At 42.0% G+C, this 23,511-nt stretch overlaps 1 protein-coding gene and 1 pseudogene across 1 annotated transcript in view; one reads left to right on the top strand and one right to left on the bottom strand.

Moving 5' to 3' along the window:
- The first annotated feature begins 10,560 nt into the window (after window positions 1-10,560).
- Window positions 10,561-23,511, top strand: part of POC5 (POC5 centriolar protein) — a 51,674-nt gene continuing 38,723 nt past the window's right edge. Inside the window, exons 1-2 of the mRNA XM_075182011.1 lie at window positions 10,561-10,645; window positions 13,832-13,915. Of these exons, the coding sequence (XP_075038112.1) occupies window positions 13,832-13,915 (84 nt within the window). The 5' untranslated portion in view covers window positions 10,561-10,645. The remainder of the gene's footprint in view (window positions 10,646-13,831; window positions 13,916-23,511) is intronic.
- LOC142098987 (glutathione S-transferase P 1-like) lies at window positions 20,816-21,739 on the bottom strand (annotated as a pseudogene).

Below are 23,511 nucleotides of genomic sequence, written 5' to 3'. Positions count from 1 at the left end.
ACAAACAACACTAGAATATTATGTACACACAGTAACTAAATGCCAGGCAAGTTTACCACATCATCTGTCCTTTACCCCACTAGCTTAAGGAGTTATAGTCACCTGGCTGTCCAGACTTCACGACCCATGGATCTCTCTCAGCTGCATATATAGTTTCTAGTAGAGAATGACAACTCAAAACCAGATCTTGCACTCTCCATGAATGAAATGCCAGAATGAACACCCCCTCCCCCCTGGAGTGGCTTCTTATATCTCAGGTCTAATTTCCACAGTCTTTCCCCTTCCTGGGCAAACCCCTGGGTCTATTCTTCTTAACCATTGGTCAGTGCAGGACTAGGGGGGTTTGGAGAGGGGAGTGAAGATGAGCTGTCCTTCCACAGAACCTCCTCTGTTAGATGGCCTGTCTGGACTAGCCTGGTGAGAACAATGGATACTAATTAGATTTCCCACTCCATCATCTTGCAACCTGATCCCTACCCATAATCCCCCTGGCTTCATTTTAAAGACAATGAATAACCTTACTGCAAGTCATTAATATACAATACACAATATACATATTTACCCTGAGCTACAATGTCCCCTTGTGCCACATGTAATTGGACAATGCAGTTGTAGTCTGGTGAGCTGGGGAACAAAAGCAAGGGCTATAAAGTATTTGCTATAATCCACATTATGTGAGAAACGAGAAACAGAATGGTTAGTGTTATCACACTCGTTTCATCACACATTGCAACATGGCTTATCCTGCTTGGACTCTCCTGAGGATATGTGATTTCTGATAATGCCACCAATATTGTTAGAGCATTACAGCGGGGGGAATCCAATCACATTCCCAGTTTTGCTCACATAATCAACTTGGTGGTACAGAACTTTTTAAAAAATGACAATGACATGCAGGAGATGCTGTCTGTGTCCCAAAATATTTAGGGTCATTTTCGGGATTCTGCAACAGCATGTAGGAGAATGCAGCAGCTGCAAGAAGAATATAATTTAGGGGGAATGTACTTTAGTCCAGCGCAGTGGAGAATACTTTCCGTGTTGTGCAAGGTGCTGAAACCACTCGAAGTAGTCACCTGTGAAGAGAGTGCAGACACTGTTAGCTTGAGTCAATTGATTCCCCTAATTAGACTTTTTGAAAAGCAGCAAGAGAAATTGAAGGAGAAAATGAAACAAAGCAATTCCGCTAATTATGTTGGATTTGTAGATTAAGTACTTTATTCGCTTCGCCAGGATCCAAGAGTTATCATCATTTTGAAATTGGATCATTACATTTTGGCAACTGTGCTTGATCCTAGGTTTAAGAGCTTTGTCTTTTCTTTATTTCCAACTGACCCAGATCTCAAAAGATGCAATGAGCTCCTGGTCAGCAAGGAGCACAATGACGTCTCCTCCTTCAGTTTCTCTGGAAATTGCTGCTAGGAAAAAACTTTTTGGACATTTGGTCTGGTCTAAAAGAATTGCCCAAAAATTGTGACAGCTCTTCCGTAAAATGAACTACAAATTCCATGAGGGAGGCCATTACCGGCAATTACATCAAAGTACACAGACCTCTGTGATGGTGGATTCCAGCGGGGATGAATTAGTATTGTTTGAGGATGATGTACACACTGATGAGGGTGAATATGATAATAGTGCAGGTGCTGAGATCTAGCTGAGAGAAGGGAGCTAGCTGATGCTGGTATGCTTGGTAATATTTTGGGTAGAATGGCATGTTGGCAATATTTTGTTTTTCTACAGTAAACTTTCACCTTTATTAGAGAGGTGTTTTTTTCTTTACAAAGGTACAAGCTTTTTATTTACATTTTTGTTTCCCTGACTTAAAACCACTATGCACTTGAACATAGACTGTAGCACATGAGGTAGAGGGATTAGTATCATCATGACTGAGACTGGAGAGTGACAAGAACAATGCCACCCCTCTGTATGAGCTATGGCACAGTAGAATGTCACTGGAGACTTTTAAGAACACTGACAGCCAAATTATTACAATTTCTGTTTCAGCCATGAACTCTGCCACCTCTCCTGTTTCTGAGTGAGCTATGGTACAGTAAAATGTAACTGCAGATTTAGACCGCCAGCCCTATTATTTCTATTTCAGCAATGACAATTAGCAATGGAGCTCTCCTCTTTGTATGTTACTATATAACACAGTACAATGTGACTGCAGATTTAGAAGACCAAGCATGCTAGACCTATTATTTGTATTTCAGCAATGACAATTAGCAATGGAGCTCTCCTCTTTGTATGTTACCTATATAACACAGTACAATGTGACTGCAGATTTAGAAGACCAAGTCTGCGAGACCTATTATTTTTATTTCAGCAATTACAATTAGCAATGGAGCTCTCCCGAATGTCACTGGAGACTTTGAAGAGCACTGCTACCCTTCCTCTTCCTTTTCTACCTATGACGCTGCCCAACTGCACTAGAGACTGCCAAGAACTGTGCTACCCCTTCTGTGTCCCTCTGTGAAATGGCGCTGGATCGCCGTGGAGGGTGGTACTTAAAGAATCCAAAATTTGCGAGATCCGACGACGTAATAATGACATTTTGCCTCGTTTTCAATTCCGAGGGCCCACAAAAGTACAGAGTCGGCTCGGCTCGGTACTCGGATCTGCTAAGTTTGGGTGTGTTTGGTTCTTGGGGAACCGAGCCTGAGCATCTCTAGTTCTGCATCACTTATGATGATTTAAGTAACAAAACTTTGCAATATGGTAAGACAATGTCTGGGCACAATAATAAGAGTATGCTGGATCTCTTTGCACACATCAAATATTTTAAATATTATTTAAAGGTTGCATAATCACTACATTTTTACTCACCTGCTCCTTACTCCCCCCAGAGCCTTGGGGGCTGCTCCATACAGTTGTTTTTCCCAAAGATCCACACACCCCTTCTGCAGCCACTTTAAAATGTCTGCAGAAGGGGTGTGTGAGTGGGAGGACAATTTAGAAGCTGTAATCACTGAAAGTATGGCTTTGTGGTCCTCCCACTAACCCAGTCCACAAGCCCCCTCCACAGTACTACACAGCAGAAAAATCTATCTGAGGCTATAATGCAAACTATATAGATACCGTGCAGGAACAGATGAATAAAATTTAGCGATTAGGTGATAATGCAGATTTTAAGATTTTGAGAAATAAACAAATCCTGGCTAGGGCAGAAGGGTGCATATGTGTGTACAGCTATGTGGCTCATGTCAGTGGAGAACTGAATGCTGGATCATGTGGGGAGAGCAAGCCTCCCATCGCTCCTTCACAAGAGCCAATGTGGAAGCAGTTGATGTTTGGGTTAGGTTGAGTTTTGTGGCAGACAGACCCCACACCAAGTAGTACGAGCTGACAGGAGAGAGACAGAGTGGAGCTGTCGATGGAGAGTTTCAGGGCAGCTGAAGAGAGAATAAGAAAGAGGGACAGATGAAGGTAGAGCGTTTTAAAGAGGACAGAGAGAATACAGAGAAGTGGTAAAGAGGTGAAAAAAGGGAAAAGTGCATAACAGAAGGAAGAGGGAATGCAGAGTGAATGGGGGGTTAAAGATAAGAAAGAAAGAGGAATAAGACATGCAATAGGGAGACAAATGAGGCAAAGGAAATATAACACAGAGAGAAAGTCATAAAGGGGGACAGTGAGCTGAAGAAGGAAAACAAGAAAAAGTGAGTTAGTACTAACCGGATTAAAGAAGGACAGATCAGAGACTAGAAACTAGAAATAAGAGAGGGCATACAAGGACATAAGAGTATAGCACATGGGTGAAAGATGGGCAATGATGGGCAACCTGATATAAGGGCCGTATGTTCAGCTGGCCAACACGCCACTCAGACCTCCCCACATGCCAATTACACCTCAGGCACATGACTCTCACACTTTTACTTACTTTCACAGCTGAAGCACACTTGCACCCCCATCTCCTTTGGTATGCTGAGTGACTTTTTGGGCCATATTCAATTACGATTCGCGGCCGCGATTACGCGCGGCTGCTCATATAAAGCGCAATTACGGTAGCGCAATATCGCAGATTTCTGTGTGCACAGAAATCTGCGATATTGCGCTACCGTAATTGCGCTTTATATGAGCAGCCGCGCGGAATCAAGGCCGCGAATCGGAATTGAATATGCCCCTCTGTGTTGTGCAGAGGAGGTCACATGACACGGAAGTCGGCTGCTCTAGTTCTGTTTTCTTCTCTGCTTTATGACAAAGCTGAAAATAAGTCAAATCGGGAGCAGGTGGCTGGGGGAGGCTGATGAAGTTTCGCAGGACCACTGCTGCCTGTTACCTACCTCCAGTGTAAATGCTGGCAGCATACCTAAGGGGATAGAACAACTGATAGTGACAGCAGCTCAGTTTCGGCAGCACTGTACTATACAGCAGCCGCAGCGCTGTCAAAGAAGCATCCGCGGCGGTGCTGTATAGTGAAGGGGAGGGCGGAGGGGAGGGGAGTTAGCGGAGGGGAGGGGTTTCTGGAGACCCAGAAACTCCCCCTGCATGCGCCACTGATCACTGCAGGACTACAGGGAGCAATGTAAGGCACCAGAACAAGATTTACAAAAACCCACAGTAACTCCAGAGGTATCGGGGAACAGACCAGGTGAATAGTACAACCTTTACACTAATCCTTAGTAACTACACTGTCCAAGGTAAGACAGAACCAACAACCAGTTGTGCAATAAGGACAAGGCCACAGAACTCTACACAGAACCAGTACTGGATTAAAACAATGTAGGCCCCTGGGTTAAGGGTACTGTGAGGCCCCCCGGCATCCAATTCAACTCCCCCCTCAGCCCCAATGTATCACCTCCACTCCTCTTTCCCCAATACATAGAAAGGCAGTACTTACCTGGTCCTCTCCTCTTCGCTGAAGCCTGCAGGTTCCGGGTGGGGCCTCTTCTTTCTTATTGCCCTGCTGTCAGTGTAGACGCACTGTAGTCTCACGAGACCTCCTCGCTAAGCAGCGCACTGCGCCCACACTGACAGCAGGTCAGCTGACAGGCAATGTCAGTGACAGTCGGGGGTGGGGCCGCCGACCTGATCGCGATTATTAAGTAAAAATCTTTGTTAGGGCCTCCCAGCTGCTCGGGGCCCCTGGGCTATAGCCCAGAAAGACCATTACGTTAATCTGGCTCTGCACAGAACAGGAACATTGGAGCCAAAAGAATTTGAAACTCTCGTTGAATGCAAAGGGGCTTATTCAATTCCTCCAAACATCGCAGTTGCACATGTTTTCCAGTACTTCAACATCGCAGATTTCTCCTCGCACCCCTACGGGGAGTGAAGAGAAATCCACAATGAAACATCGCACCAATGTGTTAATTATTGGAAATGAATCCTAATTCTTACCAGTGTAATCCTGTGTAACCCAACAAATGACCTTCCCGTCCCTATCCCAATCTTTATCCCTATTACCCTATAATAAAGTCAATCTCAAAATAATGGCGACATTGCCGGCTTAATTTAAAGCGGCAATGTGATTAAAGGCAAGTTTTGCCTTTAATCACATTACTGCTTTAAATTTAGCATTTCATAAATGAGGCCATATCAATTTACTTTTGATTATATAACAGACAAGTAGCATTAACTTATGAATAGACTAATGTAATTTATATCATTATAAAAGATGAACAGTGATATCTTAATTAAGGGAATAAAATACAATCTACATAAAGGCAACTTACAAGATAAGTCACATTGGAAATCTGTGCCTGTGGAGATCTGTGCCTGTGGTCTGTATATAGCATGTATTACCATTATAATGTGAGCTATAGTGTTCATTCTCCCTTGAATAATGGTGATGAGTTATATAACAAATTATAATTGCTTCTATCCAGGTTTCATTTAATCCTGTTGGAAACAAATTGCTAAGGACTGCTGGTGGTGGTTCTGGCAGTAAACTATGACCTTTATAATTGTAAATAAACCTATAGTAGTAGGATCTATTATGTTATATTGATTGGTGGACAATGGTTCTCATTATTGTTATAAGTGGTGTGAATAAATGTATAAACAGCTGTGAAAGTAATCCTTACCTTTGAAAACTGCTGAAATCATTAGTTATTAAAAATAATAATGACAATTGGAGTATCCAGCGGTGGAATCAGGAATCAAACAGAATGGTTCCTTGTCTGATCATTACACACAGCATTCAAAGGGAACACAGTGTGATAAGTGCCAAAGTGTTAGGCACTTCTGCCTTTGCAATAGGGAGTTCGATCATGGGATGTCAGGGATTTCTTTGCAGATTAGATATGCCTGTTAAATGCAGGGGAGACCTACTGGAATCTGGCTTTTCATGCAAAGCAGTACTAGTAACAATAAAATATAATAAAGTAAAGTAAAAAACATAACTTTCTGTCAGAACTGGAGAATGATAGGGATGTGCAACTGGTTTACATGGAAGGGTGTAAAGGAATGAAAGGAAGAGAGAGGGGAAAAGAGAAGAACGGATCAGGGGCTGCTCTGTGGCAAGTCACATACAATAAGGTGGCTGATCCGAGGGAAAGAGCCACCTGGAAATGCAGCAATGCCCACTTCAAGCCTCCTGCTCCCCGACAACCACCCCTCTCTGAGAGGAGAGACAAAAGTTACCACTTTGTTTCAAGGCCCCTGCCCAGGCGCGGGCTGGGAGAGGTGAAGCCCGGGGGGCACACAGGCGGCCGCATCACATGAAATGGGATTGATGACGCGGCCGCATCGCCTGTCATGTGATGCGGCCGCCTGTGCGCTGACGAGGCCGCATCTCATGTCATCAGATGCGGCCGCCGGTGAAAATGTGGTATATTGCATCCGGGGGGCGGCCGGCTGGCCTACCCCCCGGCCCTAATAGCGGTCTGACTGAGCGGGCTGGGGGGGGCCCTGCCCCCCTGCCCCCCGGGCCAGCCCGCCCCTGCCTACAATTACCTCAAACTGTGAAAAGTACACAAATCTGGTATCCCTATGCTTGGGAGAAGTTGCCGATAAACTTATGGGGTCATTTTTGAAGCTGTGTTAAATGCGTAAAGGTAACTGTGGGATGAACTCAGGAAAAGTTTATTTTTGTTCTTCCTTGTCATGCTCATAAATTAAAAAAATTATTAATTAACTATGTTATCAAAACAAGCTATAGCTCTTCTGGACAAAAAATAAAATTCAAGATATGGAAATAATAAAACATATAAAAAATGTACCGAAATTGGCCAAAACTCAAGGGATGACAGCACTGTAAACTCAATGTCCATATAGTAAAGAGTAAATAAACCCACCCAAGTCTTCTGGTGAGTATTTATGAAGACAAAAAAAGAAAATTAATCCTGCACTGGGCTACAGCACACTTTACATACACACAGTCAGGTAACCAAAATAAAAAATCAGTTTGAACCATGGCAGGATACATATAGATTGGTCAAACCAGAGATAGTTCCATATAAAATATTTAATAACTCAATAAATAACAATGCATTCACATCACAAAATTTTGCAGCCAATAATAATAAAAACATGAAAATGAAATAGCTGAGACATGAACTGTATAAGTAGGGATCGCAAAAAATTATGTAGTGGACTATAATGATATGACCGTCCATATGTTAGAATAGTCACAGTATATTCCTCCCAAAGTGATCAGTGTAAGAAACAGGTGAGCTGAATCACATATACTTATTGGAGTAGTGCTGTAGTCTCATGTATAGATCCATGTCCAGGGCCGGATTAACCATAGGGCTAAGTGGGCTACAGCCCAGGGGCCTATGGCATCCAGGGGGCCCTTGAAAGTGCCCCCGGCTCGATCAGTGCTGCTGAGCACTTTCACTGTGGTCCCTCCCCGGCGAGCTGTAGCCTCCTTACTGAGGAGATCTCGTGAGTCTCACTCTCACGAGATCTCCTCAGTAAAGAGCGTACAGCGCGCTGGAGAGGGAGGTAAGTGCCGGGGGGGGGGAGGGCGAGGGCAGCTCGGATCACGGGGGGCCCTCACAGGGGAATGGAGGCCCCCTTAGCACAGGGGCCTCCATTCCCTTAATCCGGCCCTGTCCATGTCCGGGTGCTCACAGACAGCAACCATCAGAAGATTTGTATGAAGAGGCAAATTGACACACTCAGATGCACTAGGCGGTATCACGGCTGTGGCCCCCTTTATGTGTCTCAGTTCGGGTGTCCTGGAAACAGCATTGTTGTAAGTGACTGTGAGGAGACGTGCTGCCTTGCTTCTGTGTACAAGTGTTTGAAAGGTCACAAGTATACTTCATTCTGGACAAATGCTACTTATTAGAGTTCATTTTGCACTGCTCCATTGTTATAACAGCAGCATGGAGGCACAGGTGTTAGCATTGCTGCCTCACAGTGACAGGGTCATAGGTTCAAATTCAATTAGGATCCTGTAAGTGTAGTTTGTATGTTATTCCCATGTTTGGGTGGGTTTCCTCCCACACTCCAACATACACTTGTAGATCAACTGGCTTTAAACAAAACTCGTGTGTGTGTGTGTGTGTGTGTGTGTGTGTGTGTGTGTATGTGGCAAGGAATAAAGGAATATAGATTGTAAGCTCCACTGGGGCAGGGTTTGATGTGAATAATTAAATATTCTTTATAAAGTCCTGCGTTATATGTTGAAGATATCTAAAAAATAATAATAATAATAATGAGTAAATAAATTAGATGGATTAGTATGAACTTGAAAATACATCAAGAGCACACAAGGCTGTCTAGCAGGAGATAAAGCCTGGGCAGTATGACTGGTCTGCAGCTATGCAGCCCTATACACGGCAAGCTGTGATGCACTGTGTGTTCTGACACTTTTCTATCATAGCCAGCATTAACTTTTTCAGCAATTTGTGCTACAGTAGCTCTTTCTTGGTATTGGTCCAGACATTCTAGCCTTCGCTCCCCACGTGCATAAATGGGCCTTGGGCGCCCATGACTCTGTTGGTTCGCCGATAGTCCTTCCTTTGACCACTTTTGGTAGGTACTAACCCCTGCATACTGAGAATACCTCACAAGACCTGCTGTTTTGGACATGCTCTGACCAATCATCTAGCCATCACAATTAGGCCCTTGTCAAAGTTGCTCAGATATTTACACTTGCCCATTTTTCCTTCTTCCAGCACATCAACTTCAAGAACTATCTGTTCACTTGCTACCTAATATATTTCATGCCTTGACAGGTGCCATTGTAAGGAGATAATCAATGCTATTCTAGTCAAATCAAGCTACTTAAGGTGTTAAAAAGGTTCTTGTCATGCATTTGGGCCTAGCCCAGGCCTCCTCAGGGGAAGAGCGTTACTTCCCGACGCAAGCGCCCTTTTTTAACGTGGTTTTGTCCACATGTCACCACCTCATCATTTTTCTCCATCACCTCATCCTTCATCTTCATCGCCACATCCTTCATCAAGCTACTTAAGGTGTTAAAAACTCCCCACTGTCACCCCCGGCAACCACTCCCAACTGTCACTTCTCCTTCAAGAAATATATAGGTCAGTGTATAACTCTGCCCAGCAGGTGGCGCTGCAGCTTGGTTTTTTTTTTTCCACATACGCCACTAGGCATTTAAATAGTAGATATAGTGCTTTTTTGTAAGAAAAAATGTGCCGAAACTCACATCACATAGTCAATCACTGTACACACACCCACACACACGTCAGATGTGTAACAAAGCATAACGGTCGCCGCCCACATTAAGTACTTAGCATGTGATCACACGACCAATCACAAGCTGAGCAGCGCCACAAGCCGAGCAGTGCCATCAGAACCAGCGCTGACGATGTACGCATGCATCAGACTTGACACACAAGCAGCCCGCATGCACTGTTTTAATGATTTTGCCGCTGACCTGCTACTCTCGACAGGGCGATTCAAGTCCACATCAACCAAACATCTAATGTTCAAAAGTTACTTTTAAAACTTGGAAAATCTTTTGAAAAAAGGCGCCGGAACTCAGTTCCGGGGGGTTCTATGACAAAAAAGCACTGTATATATATATATATATATATATATACACACACACATTCATATTTATGTATGTATATCTCTAAATATTATTTCTTCATATGCAATTTGTATGTAAGATTTAATTTTACCTGATCTTTGTGCTATAATTTAATTTTATACAATCTGGTGTTACAAAAATCATTAGAAAGCATTTTTCATGTGCATGTTCGGTATTCCTTCATTGAATAGCATATTATTAGTATTGATGGTCATTGAGTCCCCCACATTCTTGCTCAATCTTACATGACTCATACCTACTGTTGCCATTCAATATACTGAAGGGTTGCACTGAAATCAGTAGAGATGAAACTCGCTGCTTGTAACAACTGTATACACTCGAACTGACTGCAATACAACCATGAGGCATACGCATCCCATCTCAATCCGATTACCAATGGGCAATATGGAAAACCCTATTGTATGTTATTATTACTGATGCCCTCTTGTTTAACAATTCATCTGCATGTTTAACAGTCATCGAGTCTGCTCTTAGCCAATCACCGATTGTCTTTGGTGTGTGTGCCTTTGACAGTTCCGAATGCAGCTGAAAGCTGTGCTTCTATTGGTGCGTTCCATTTGGCTGTTGGTGTGCCGCTGTCAGGGGCTGGGATGTGTTCTGTTACCATAGCAGCCGCTACTTCCGGTCTGTGGTATCCGGCCGTTACATCTATGCAGCAGCTACAGCGCGAATTATAAGGTGGGTGCTGAGTAGTGGTCGTGCATATCCTACACCTAGTATTATACGTTCTCCTCTTCACCAAATACAGACCCCATATCTGCAAAACAGGCTGATGTCGTGTAAATGTGCTTTGTGTTGTTTCTGAGGAGTTTGTAAATAATCTATATACTAAGTTATGATGACCTGCTGATTGGTATTGTCATAATATGCCTATTAATGCAGCCTGGATTCATACTCTGCTTAATTATTTTGCTTTCAAATGTAAAGAACTGGTCATCATAAAGTCCACAGTCATATATTATGAAACACCATCTATAAAGAATTATGAATATTATTATTGCTTTACCAAGAAATCAGTATGCAGTAGGATCGTCTCAATATTTCACTCTTATTTAGTAAAATATGTTTACATTGAGAGATGGTGCAAATGAACATGACACTTTCATTTCATTTGCACTTTCATTTTAAGCTATCCATTCTTATGGTAAGTGTCTTGATAAATCACAGTTACTGCTTACTGTGCTATTTGAAGTACCAGATTTATTATTCTTTTTAGCCTAAATAATAAGGTTGTAGAATAAAATACATGCAAACTTTAACTTTCTAAAATTTTCAAGCAGTTCAGCCCATTGTATCATCTCTGAGCTCTGCTGAGCAATAGCCCCACTAATCCTGATCCAGCTTCAATGTATGTATTAAAACTGGACTTCAAGAACCTCTAAACGCGATCACATAACAGTAAACTTGAGGTTACAGAGAGATCTCAATTATTGCAGACTCTTCAGTGACAGCTAGGATGATGATCATTTCTATTACAGCCTTGACTGTGATTGTGACAACCTGGAAGCTAGGATGAGGTTTGCTGTGGCTGGGCTGTGTGTGGCTGTTAAAACAGTAGATCTGAAATCAGCTCGAATTGATCTCCTGGGAGCTTTTACAATGTACGAGCATTGCTAACAGACTGGTGTCCATAATATATATATATATATATATATATATATATATATATATATATATATTAGTGCGCGTGCAGGAGAATTTTAAAAGATGATATGGTAGACCCAGTCTGTAAAGATTGAGATTGTAGAGCTGATGTAATTTGGTTTAACATATCTAACTTTCACATGTAAGAATAGGTCAGAGATATTTGTGCTAAATTTCTGATGCTGCATGTTTTACAATTTTCTTTGTCCCCAAGTTGACAGGGACAAAATGAAAATAATTTTAAGCAAAATGTATTTTGTTTCATCTCCAACTTTATATGTTTGTTCTTCTGATTTTGCTACATTTGTCTTGAGATCTAATCTGGCACCTCCAGCAGCTGACTCCATACTATTTACAAATTTAAATGGAACATTTTATTTATTCATAAACTTGTTAAATTTTCACATACAAGGGAAAGATACCTTAATTTAATGTACCATATTGGGCACTTATTTGGCACCATAGGTTTGCTGAGACTTTGAAATGCTGAGCTCTGTTTTCTATATTAATCTGTATTTCCTAGTCAGAGAGCATATTATGTTAAATTGGATTTCCCATTACGATCAGACCGGTTTTGAATGACTACAAAATAAGCAAACAGGCTCATTAGGTCTGTGCATAAGACCAGCATGATCAAGAAGTTGAGGCATAGGGGCATATTCAATCAGCAGCGATGTTCCTCCGAACAACGTGGCTGCACTCATTTGCATGTACGGTACCTCAGCATTGCGGATTTCTCCTCAGACCTCTATGGGAGCGCAAAGAGCAATCTGCAATGTTACATTGCCGTGGAGTGCCTTTGTGACTGTTCAGGAGGCATTCCAGGGCTAATTGAATATGATCCATAATGTCAGTTATTCTCCCCCAAACGTCCTGGAACATCCTTGGTCATTATAATGTGTTTGAATCCGCAATCTGTATAGATTATCTTGATTACCAAGAACATTTAAAGAGAATCATTCAAACTCATGTCATATCCACCCGAACCTGCTGTCCCCAATTCCAGAGTTGGAAGAAGCCCTCCTACCCCTTCACAGCACCAAACCTATATATCCAGCTAAAGGAACTGCAAGAAATGCACGGTAAACATCATCAACATTTATTTATATAGCGCCAGCAAATTCCATAGCGCTTTACAATTGGGAACAAACACTGATAAGACAATACTGGGTAATAAATACAGACAGAGGTAAGAGAACAGCAGCTGGAAAGCAAAAAGATATTGAGGCTGAGAAGATGTAGGAGCGGAAAATCGTGGAGCTGGAGAAGCAGAAGGAGGAGGCCCAGAGGTGATTTACACTGGACTTATTTCATGTGTAGTGTAGAAATGGTTTCCATGTACAGAATTGTGCTGCCATTGCTTGTAGAAATAATCCCAACCATGTTCCACGTTCTAGATCAGAGAGTGGGAGCCAGAAGCACTCCAAGCGTTATGTTCTAGATGATGAAGTTCAGCATCCATTGTTAAACCACAAGTTATTTAAGGAGTCGGGGGGGGGGGGTATGAGCAGCTGCACAGAGAAAGGAGTAAGAGAAGAGAGACATAAAAGTAAAGGATGGACCCTGAAGGAAGAGAGATAAAGATAAGACATAAGTGGAGACAAATTGTTGTTAAAAGAAAAGAAAAGTTGCGCCATGCCAAGGCTTTAACCATTGTTACTGACCATTCACACACCTTTCATGTCTCCTTTCATTGACAGTCATACACTACTCTCACTATACTCCCATACACACCACAGCACATCCCCCTCACACCTTTCCCACCACATCTCCGCATAATCTCCACCACGCACACCTCTTCACAAATTCACCCACGCACAACACCGCACAGTCTCTCCCCACGCTCATCTCTGTATGGTCTTCGGGCCAAGGCTTCAACCATTGTTACTGACCTTTCACACACATTTCATGTTTTTATTCATTGATAAGTCATACAACTACACGCACCACCTCTGCACGGTCAAAGGCACCACCTCCTCACGGTCACCCCCGCACCACGTCCGCGCGGTCATGTATCATGTTATGTGTTATGGATCACTGCTTTCTGTACATGTCATGTACGGCGCTGCAGACCCTTTGTGGCGCCTTATAAATAAAAAATAATAATATCCATTAATGGGTTTATTTGCGTTTCCATTTACTTTGCAGTTCTACATTAAAAAAAGATTTGTATTCTCTCCCATATCAAATAGTATTATGAGATGTGATGTTTTTGTACAGATGTCTTCAGATGAGGAGAGCAGTAGAAGCCCTGTCATACCAAAAGATTCAGACCATGGCAGTTCAGTGTCTTCAGATTTCCAGGTAATACATAAAAAAACATATTAACATTTCTCTAAGACCACATTTGAGGCATTGTAAATATAGAGCCTATTCTACACTGCAGCTAGCCACAATTTTTCCCTGTCAACAGGAAAGAGCCAAGGTCCATAAGAAAAAAAATATTTCATTCCTATAATGACGCTACTAAAATTATAATCAAATTATGGGATTGTTAACCCATGCAGGTTCACAAAAGAAAACAAATACTTGATCTACGTGCAATGTCCACATAAACAGTAACACATTTATAATGCCCTGGCTAGTGATAAAAAAAAATTTGGGGTTTAATATTACCACCAACTCTCCTGCTGTAGTTATCTACTGTCACCATTTCTCTTCTAATAGCATGCCCACAGTTCTTTAGAGACAGCCCTCTCACTGTAGATGGTCTCTCGGGGGGGGGGGATGCTCAGTTTCATTCACAACAATAATGCCAAGTATCTTTTATAAGCACAGATATACAAGTATAGTAAAAGCAAAGTACCTAGCCTACAATGGTAAATTATGTTAAATACCTTTACTTATAAATTTAGGAGGACACCGTATGTTCTCAAAATTTAGTATACATTGTTAAAAAAGAAGACCTACCGTTTCTGATAAAATGATCTAACAGCAAATACACAGTTTGTTCAGTTTAACCCTTACCATTGAATTATCCCTCAAAGTTCATTACCCAGATTATTTGGTTTGCATGCTGACACGTTGCCATCCACATTGTATTCTACACTGGGCTTGTTCTATGTAAACAAATCCTGGCCAACATCTATGACCAGAAAGCACATCTCGCAACAGATGATATAGACCAGTGGTAGTCAACTGGTCACTACCGCCCACTAGTGGGCGATTCAGCTTTCATGGTGGGCGGTGGGGTTTTTAGCTATGTTCCACATTACTAAGTGTTGGAAACAGGAGCGATTTGCTCCGTTTCCATGGCAGCCTGATCCCCATGGGTCTAGTGTTAGGAGGAAGTAGGGCAGGACTCCAGTGTCCGAAATGCTCCTGAAAGCGGAAGTTCGGCTTTTGCGACAAGTCTTGCATTAGTGCCTGCAGTGAACAGATGTATCCAGTAGCTGCTGCGTACATATTCCTTGGTACTGGGTTTAACTTAATTTACAGTTTTGGGAGTATTTCTCCTTAACAAGTGATGGACATAGGTACAGACGAGGCCCTTAATAAGTACTTTATACTTAATACTTATACTTAATACAAGTATAGAAGAGCCTGTCCACCTCAACAAGTGTATCCTGCACGGATGTGCAGAGACTGTGTTACAGAGTGTTACAGTGCATACCAACAACCTGCATGTATATATGTGAATACAGTAACCTGTATATGCAAGACTGCAGAGATCGACTTTTTCAAATAGGGTTTTGCAAGTAGCTGCTGCTTATATAGTTAAATGCAATAATCCTCCCCTCTAAAAATGACTTCGCACTTGCGCTAAATTGAGTTACGGCGGCATTGGTGGGTGGTTAGGAAATTTTACCATCAACAAAGATACAGAAGTGGGCAGTTGGTATTAAAAGGTTAAATACCCCTGATATAGACTATGGGGGGGTGCACTTTATGGCGCAGCCTCTCAAATTCACCTTAGCAAACTTGATACTCTATACAACTCTGCCAGTTTTTTTGGCTATGTACCTACAAAGCACACAATTAGGACATGCTATGAGATCTATTCCCACTCTCCCTGAAGTAGTTTGCCTATTTGTAACTAATTTTTTGAAAAGTTGCCCCTATTGCCTGAACAGACGTCTTATTCCTGCAGTGAGTAGTGCAATAGTTCTTACAACCTAAGATATCCCTCCAGAAGCCTGCTATTGGTGCCCATATTTAGTAAGGTATGTGGACACACTGCTGTCTCCTTTCTACCTTCACATTTTTGGAACATCCTACCCGAGTCACTTAATCTGCTCACTGTCTGAGATCTTTCAAAGCTGCTGTCATTCTGCTCTATAAACATGTTTTTACATGTAATGTTTAAGTCATTTGTTTGTATTTTGGACACGATTATATATAATGTATCAGTGATATATACTTGAAAATGAGAGGTAATTTTAAATATATTTCTTCATGGTAAAATACTTTCTAAATAAATAGCTTTTATATGCTGTTTGGTTAAGAGGCAGCCTCTGTATAACACTTTTCTGTTAATGCAATACTAATAGCAAAAATAAATGCAGGTAAAAAAAAGCTGTGAAAAAAGGTTGTGGTGTCATGTGCCTCCTTTCCTTTATGAAGCTCAGTAGAAATGATCCAGTGAGATAAGGGCCAGATCCTATGGGTCTCAGTTACTGAGGTAGGATGATAACTCCTAACAAAAGCAGAATGTACCAGCACAAGATAAATACCAATGACTGTGAAAAATGGGAGAAACCAATCAGTGCAAAATATTACAACATTTATTAATGGTATTAATACAAAATACAATCTAAAACATACAATATAAAGGAAAAATCAGATAAATGTTGAGCAAGAAAAAGAAAATGAATACATAAAGGAACTGTTGATATGAGTGGGATCCAGACCTATTCAAGATAAATGGCTCACAAAGTACTTACCTACCAGTGAATGAGCCTAGAGGACGAGCTCCTAGGTTTAGTTTGTTTCGGCAGTCCTTTCGGGGAAACCCGGTTCACAGGGGTCAGTCTACCAGTAGAGGCAGAACCCAGGGTTCCCGGGGACAGGCTGTGGGCAGGGGATCATCATCATCATCATCATTTATTTATATAGCGCCAACATATTCCGTAGCGCTTTACAATTGGGGACAAACGTAATAAACTAATAAACAAACTGGGTAAAACAGACAAAGAGGTGAGAAGGCCCTGCTCGCAAGCTTACAATCTATGGGACAATGGGAGATTGACACATGAGGTTAAGTATCCATTTTGCATCTTGGCCCAGCCAGACTGCAAAGGTAAGGTGACTCATAAGCTAAATGATCCTGTCACACAACAATGTTGGTCCGGGGGTAGTTGTCTTGTGTGAAATTGTGTAACAGGCTAAAGGTAGTGAGGTTAAGATGGTGGTTGAGGAATATTATAAGCTTGTCTGAATAGGTAGGTTTTCAGAGAACGCTTGAAAGTTTGTAGAACAGAGGAGAGTCTTATTGTGCGAGGGAGAGAGTTCCATAGAGTGGGTGCAGCCCGAAAAAAGTCCTGTAACCGGGAATGGGAGGATGTAATGAGGGTGGATGAGAGACGCAGATCTTTTGCAGAACGGAGTTGCCGAGTTGGGAGATATTTTGAGACAAGAGAGGAGATGTATGTTGGTGCAGCTTTGTTGATGGCCTTGTAGGTTAGTAAAAGTATTTTATATTGGATTCGGTAGAAGACAGGCAGCCAGTGTAGAGACATACAGAGTGATTCAACAGAGGAATAGCTATTTGCAAGGAAAATCAGTCTTGCCGAAGCATGCAAGATAGATTTTAGGGCTTTGAGTCTGTTTTTGGGAAGACCAGTAAGGAGGGAATTGCAATAGTCAATGCGGGAGATGATTAGTGCATGAATTAAGGTTTTAGCAGTGTCTTGTGTGAGATATGTGCGGATTCTGGAAATGTTCTTTAGATGTATGTAACATGATTTAGATATAGAGTCAATGTGGGGAACAAAGGATAGGCGTGAATCAAGGATTACACCTAGGCAGCGAGCTTGTGGGGTGGGATTTATGGTCATGTTATCAACAGAGATAGAAATGTCAGGTATGCTCTTGTTGGCGGGTGGGAATATTATTAACTCTGTTTTAGAAAGATTAAGTTTGAGTTGACGAGAGGACATCCAAGATGAAATGGCAGAAAGACAGTCAGTTACACGGGACAACACAGATGTCGAGATATCAGGAGAGGATAGATAGATTTGGGTATCATCCGCATAGAGATGATACTGAAAGCCAAAGGAGCCTATTAGATTTCCAAGAGAAGCGGTATAGATAGAGAACAGCAGAGGACCTAGCACCGAGCCTTGTGGTACTCCAACTGATAGGGGAAGCGGAGCAGAGGTGGCTCCAGAGAAATTAACAGTGAAAGAGCGATTAGAGAGGTAAGATGAGAACCAGGATAGAACTGTGTCTTGAAGACCTAGGGATTGCAGCATTTGTATGAGAAGAGAGTGGTCAACGGTGTCAAATGCAGCCGAGAGATCAAGGAGAATTAGGAGAGAGTAATGGCGTTCAGTCTTAGCAGTGATCAGATCATTAACAACCTTGGTCAGCGCAGTCTCTGTGGAGTGTTGAGAACGAAAGCCAGACTGAAGAGGATCCAACAGGTTGTTTGCGGAAAGAAAGCGTGTGAGGCGAGTGTAGGCAAGTCTCTCTAGAAGCTTGGAGGGGCAAGGGAGCTGAGAGATGGGACGGTAATTTGAGAGAGAGTTTGGGTCGGAGTTTTGTTTTTTTAGAATAGGAGTAATCACTGCATGCTTGTATAGTGATGGAAAGATGCCAGTAGAGAGTGAGAGATTACAGATTTGAGTTAGAGGTGAAATGAGCACAGAAGACAGGGATCTACCAATTTGCAAGGGAATAGGATCAAGAGGACAGGAGGTAGAGTAGGAAGATAAGAAGAGCGTAGAAATTTCCTCTTCATTTGTGGGGTCAAATGAAGAAAGGGTGTCAGAGGGTAGTGGGAAGGAAATGAGCTGATGGCTTGTTGAGGAAGAGGATACCATTTCTAGTCTGATCTTGTCAATCTTGTCCTTGAAGTAGGAAGCAAGATCCTGAGCACTGATAGTAGATGGAGGGTTCGGGGTGGGAGGATTGAGAAGATGATTAAATGTATTGAAAAGGCGTTTGGGGTTAGAAGCCTGAGCATAGATAAGAGATTGAAAGTATGTTTGTTTTGCAGTGTCCAGAGCATTTCGATAGGAGTGGTAGACAGAAGTATATGTGAAGAAGTCATTAGAGCTTCGAGATTTACGCCAGTGACGTTCTGCTTTACGGGACAGTTTTTGAAGATTTCGTGTTGCTTTGGTGTGCCACGGTTGACATCGAAGTCGACGTGTAGTATGAAGTGTCGCTGGAGCCACTTGATCAAGGGCCGTTGCTAAGGTTAGGTGAAAAAGAGGTACTGCCATCTCATGGGATGAGAATGTAGAGATAGGGGAGAGAAGGTGTTGGAGAGAGGTGGAAAATTGTTGAAGATTAATAGAATTAAGATTTCTACGAGTATGAGGAGGCTTGGTTGAGTTAGACAGTAGAGAGGTTAGAGCAGTGGGGGTGAGAGTGTAGCTGATAAGGTGATGATCCGAGAGGGGGAAGGGTGTATTAATAAAATTAGAAACTGAGCATAGTCTAGAGAAAACAAGATCAAGGCAGTGGCCATCCTTATGAGTAGATGATTCAATCCACTGGGAGAGGTCAAGTGAGGATGTTAGAGAGAGTAGTTTGGAAGCAGCTTTGGAAGGTGGGTTATCAATGGGGATGTTGAAGTCACCCATGATGATGGTGGGGATGTCTGAAGATAAGAAGTGAGGGAGCCATGCAGAGAAATCCTCAATAAATTGTTGGTGTGCTCCAGGGGGACGATAGATCACCGCAACACGTAGGGAGAATGGATTAAAAATGCGAATAGCATGTACTTCAAAAGATGTGAACGTGAGTGATGGGACATTTGGTAGAACTGTGTATGTGCACTGTGGGGAAAGAAGTAGTCCAACCCCATCTCCTTGTCTGCCTTCAGGTCTGGAGGTGTGGGTGAGATGGAGGCCACCATATGAAAGTGCTGCAGGTGAGGCAGTGTCTGATTGCATGAGCCATGTTTCTGTTATTGCCAGAAGGTTGAGGTTTTTTGAGAGGAAGGATCTTATTCTAAGAGGCGCCCAGTCCTCGAGTTCAGACAAACCCTCAGCAAGATGGGGTCCCCTCTCTCCACCGGAGGTAGGGGGTCGCCTACATTTGTTTCTGGATCAGTGGGCGGTGACCTCTCAATACAATTGGGTCTCAGGAATTATATCCAGAGGATACATCTTTGATCTATCAGGACCCACTCATTAATATACTAATATCTCTAGTATTAAGCACTTCAATATAATTAGACTTATTACATTAAAGTCTCTAGTAACCTACTCTAGTCCAGTTCCTTGTAATATATTAATACCTCCTGTATTAAACTCTTTAATATAATTACTCTTAATACAGTATTGACTCTAGCAACATAGTCTGTAATACAGTTGTATGCAGGGCCATATTAACCCTAGGGCTAACTGGGCTACAGCCCAGGGGTCTCGGGCATCCAGGGGGCCCTTGAAAGTGCTCAGCAGTATTGATCGGTCGGGGGCGGGAGGCGCCCCCGGCGCGATCAATGCTGCTGAGCACTTTCACTGCAGTCCTTCCCCGGCGCGCTGTAGTCTCCTTACTGAGGAGATCTCGTGAGTCTCACTCTCACGAGATCTCCTCAGTAAAGAGCGTACAGCGCACCGGGGAAGGACTGCAATGCCAGGAGAAGGAGGTAAGTGCCCTGGGGGCGGCTCGGCTCACCGGGGGTGGGGGGGGGGGGGGTCCTCATGGGGCCCTGGTTGTATGACATAGTTACTCACTTAGAGATCTCTTCATGTTTCTGTTCTTGCTCTCTCCCTTTGCTGTTAGAATAATTTCTCTTAAGTTCAGTTTAGGTTATTTTGGCCTCTAAAGGGAGGAAATGAATAATGACTTTTGGACACATTACAATTTACTATTTGTTCAGCCACTTTAAGTACTTATCTGTCCAAGAGACTTGCTGAGTCTATTACCATGTCCAGTAAAAGACTCCATTCTCCTTAAACAGAAATTATATATAGATTGTTAATAGCTTACATTGGCTACCCATGTAGGTAAACATCATTTACCACAAAGTCTATTCATTTCTACATTCTTGATGCACATTGTTTAATTCTACTGTCTGGCTTCTATCGGTTACTGCTGGCCATTGTCATTTATTGGTCAGTTCTTGTCGGCATCATTGTAGAGATATTTTTCAAATGTAGGATGGCTGGAGATGTGGGTGATGTAGATGGAGAGCAGTGGAAAGCTGGAAAGACAATCTTGAGCCAGGACACAATGGTTGCACAGATGATCCACCAAATTATAGTCGGCAAAGGAAATTTCATCTTCTATGAAAAAGCCTTTTTCCCAAATGATTTGAAGAAGGAGCCTTTCAAAGTGACCAATTTTGTCACACAGAGCCTTAATGTAATCATCTTTTCCATTTTCATAGTTCTGATAGATTAGGCGTACGTATTTCAACCTGAGATCTTGCACCCAATGGCTTACCGTGTCTATGCGGGCTTCCTCTTGGCTCTTTTCCATAGAGATCATGTATCCTGCCAAGATTGCACAATATGATATTTGACTGATACAGCTTGAAGTCACCAGGCCTGATTCATTAAGGATAAAAAGTAAAAAAAAGGAGTAAGTTTTCTCCTGGACATACCATGATAGGGGTGCAAATCAGTTTATTATTTTGCACATACGTTAAGCTCTTTTTTCATGTAGCACACAAATACTTGATAACTTTATTTTTACACTGAAATTTAAAGTTGATATAGGAAATTCCCTACCACAGCTCTAAATCTGTCATCACATTTTAAATTTACATCCCCCCTCCAATGCAACATGGTTTTGCCAAGGTGTAAAGTTACTCCTTTTTTGCTTTGCTTTTCTTAATGGCTCAGGTCCACCATTTTAAATCCAGGAAGTTGACAAAACAGCTTCTATTTTTCCTCCTGGTATCAAAAGCCACCACCATCTCCTTCCAGTCCAAACCTTGGTCAGCCATGAGCATCACATGGCTTTACAGCAACCTTTCACATTGAAATAGATGATTGTGTAGTCATGCATTTTCCTTTTGACAGAATAAACTATATAACAAGAAACTAAATTGGATATGCTGGACTAGGACCTAAGCAAGACCCTCTCTCTTGGTAAGTACTTTAGTACTTATCTGTCTGGAGACAGTTTTCGGTCACATCAGATTAGTTGGCAAGAGAGATGAACACAATTTCAGTACTTGGAAGACCCCTGTGAGGAGCTTGTTGGCGTCTGAGATGTGTGATTCCTGTTGTAATGCTGACTCTCGCTGTTGTCTAACTGACATTAAGTTTCTTTATTTTTCCTGTCACAGTTCATTGTTTCCGCTTTTACTTATTTCCTGTTAATGGATGAGTACTGTCATATTTTAATCTTCTTTATTGTGCACATTCTTTAAATCTCACTCACCAGCTTCATTTTAAGATGTTACACTTGAATCTTCCCATTTTCTCTGTGCTCTCTGCCTAATCAAAGTTCATTGTCATTTTCCTGTCTCTTGTTTTTCTCTGGTTTATTTAGTTTGTCAGTAACTCTTATTTTGACACTTACTCCAATTTATCAATTTCCTTGTTATTCTTATTTCTCTTCCTCTGTAATTGTCTCTTTTGCTCTCTCCTTTCTAATATGTGTTGTTCTTTCTTTTTTTGATTTGTGAAACGTACGGTGGCCTGGAGGAATGTAATTTCTTATTCACTCCCAGCAGTGTGTATGTGACGGGTATAGCAACTACTGCAGTGGGGTCTACTGTCCGCTCGCCTACTATGAACAGGTCATCTATGCGTTTCAGTCTCTCTTACTCCTCTGTTTCTTGAAGTTTAATGATGCGGGCAGCACGGGGGCTTAGTGGTCAGCAGTTTTGCCTCACAATACTGGAGTCATGAGTTTGATTCCTGAGTATGGCCATATCTGTGTGGAGTTTGTATGTTCTCCCCGTGTTTGCGTGGATTTTCTCCGAGTGCTTCGGTTTCCTCCGACACTCCAAAACACATACTAGTTGGTTAATTGGCTGTTATTAAAATTGACCTTCATCTCTCTCGGGCTGTGTGTATATGTATGTTAGGGAATTTAGACTGTAAGCTCCACTGTTGCAGGAACTGATGTGAGAGTTCTCTGTACAGAGCTGTGAAATAAGTGGCGCTATATAAATAGTTGATGATGATGGTTATGATGCATGTTGGTAATGTCAGAACATTGTATCTTTTAAGGCTCTTTGGAGTTGGAGTTGTTCTTCACAACTGAACTAACTGCTACTTTGTTTTGTTAGATCGTAACCTTAAGATTGTTTATCTGATTATTTATTAGTTAATTATTTAGTTAATTATAATTCTGATATTTAGACTCCTTCCTTTTTGTGTATTTTGGAAATATAATTTATATTGTATAAGAAGAGCGGTAAGTGTCACTGCTTTGAATACGAGGAGCTCTTTTAGAACATACATTTTATATTCTGGTTCATACGTTTATTGTGGGTTTAATTTACCATGTTCTTACTATTATTCAAAGTGATACTTTATGGGCTGTACAAATTAGAATTTTGTCCATATTTGCTCTCGTTCTCTTTGCAACACTTTTCAATTCCCCATGAAGTTCCTCCGGAACATTCATTAAGACACTGCCGCAATGTATCTTTACTAATTTATCCTCACACTCCATATAGGTGCGCAGGAAAATCAGCAGTTAGCGTTCCCTAGTTACTGGGAAATGAGCGCAGCCGGACATTGTCATGATGTCCGGCCGCACATGGGCGGAATTGAATTCCCTCCCTTGACTATAGTTAAGAGGTATTAGTGATCAGACATTTC

This window comes from Mixophyes fleayi, chromosome 1 (assembly GCF_038048845.1).
Source record: "Mixophyes fleayi isolate aMixFle1 chromosome 1, aMixFle1.hap1, whole genome shotgun sequence".
NCBI classification, from domain to species: Eukaryota; Metazoa; Chordata; class Amphibia; order Anura; family Limnodynastidae; genus Mixophyes; species Mixophyes fleayi.
This window is presented reverse-complemented; position numbering and strand designations above follow the sequence as displayed.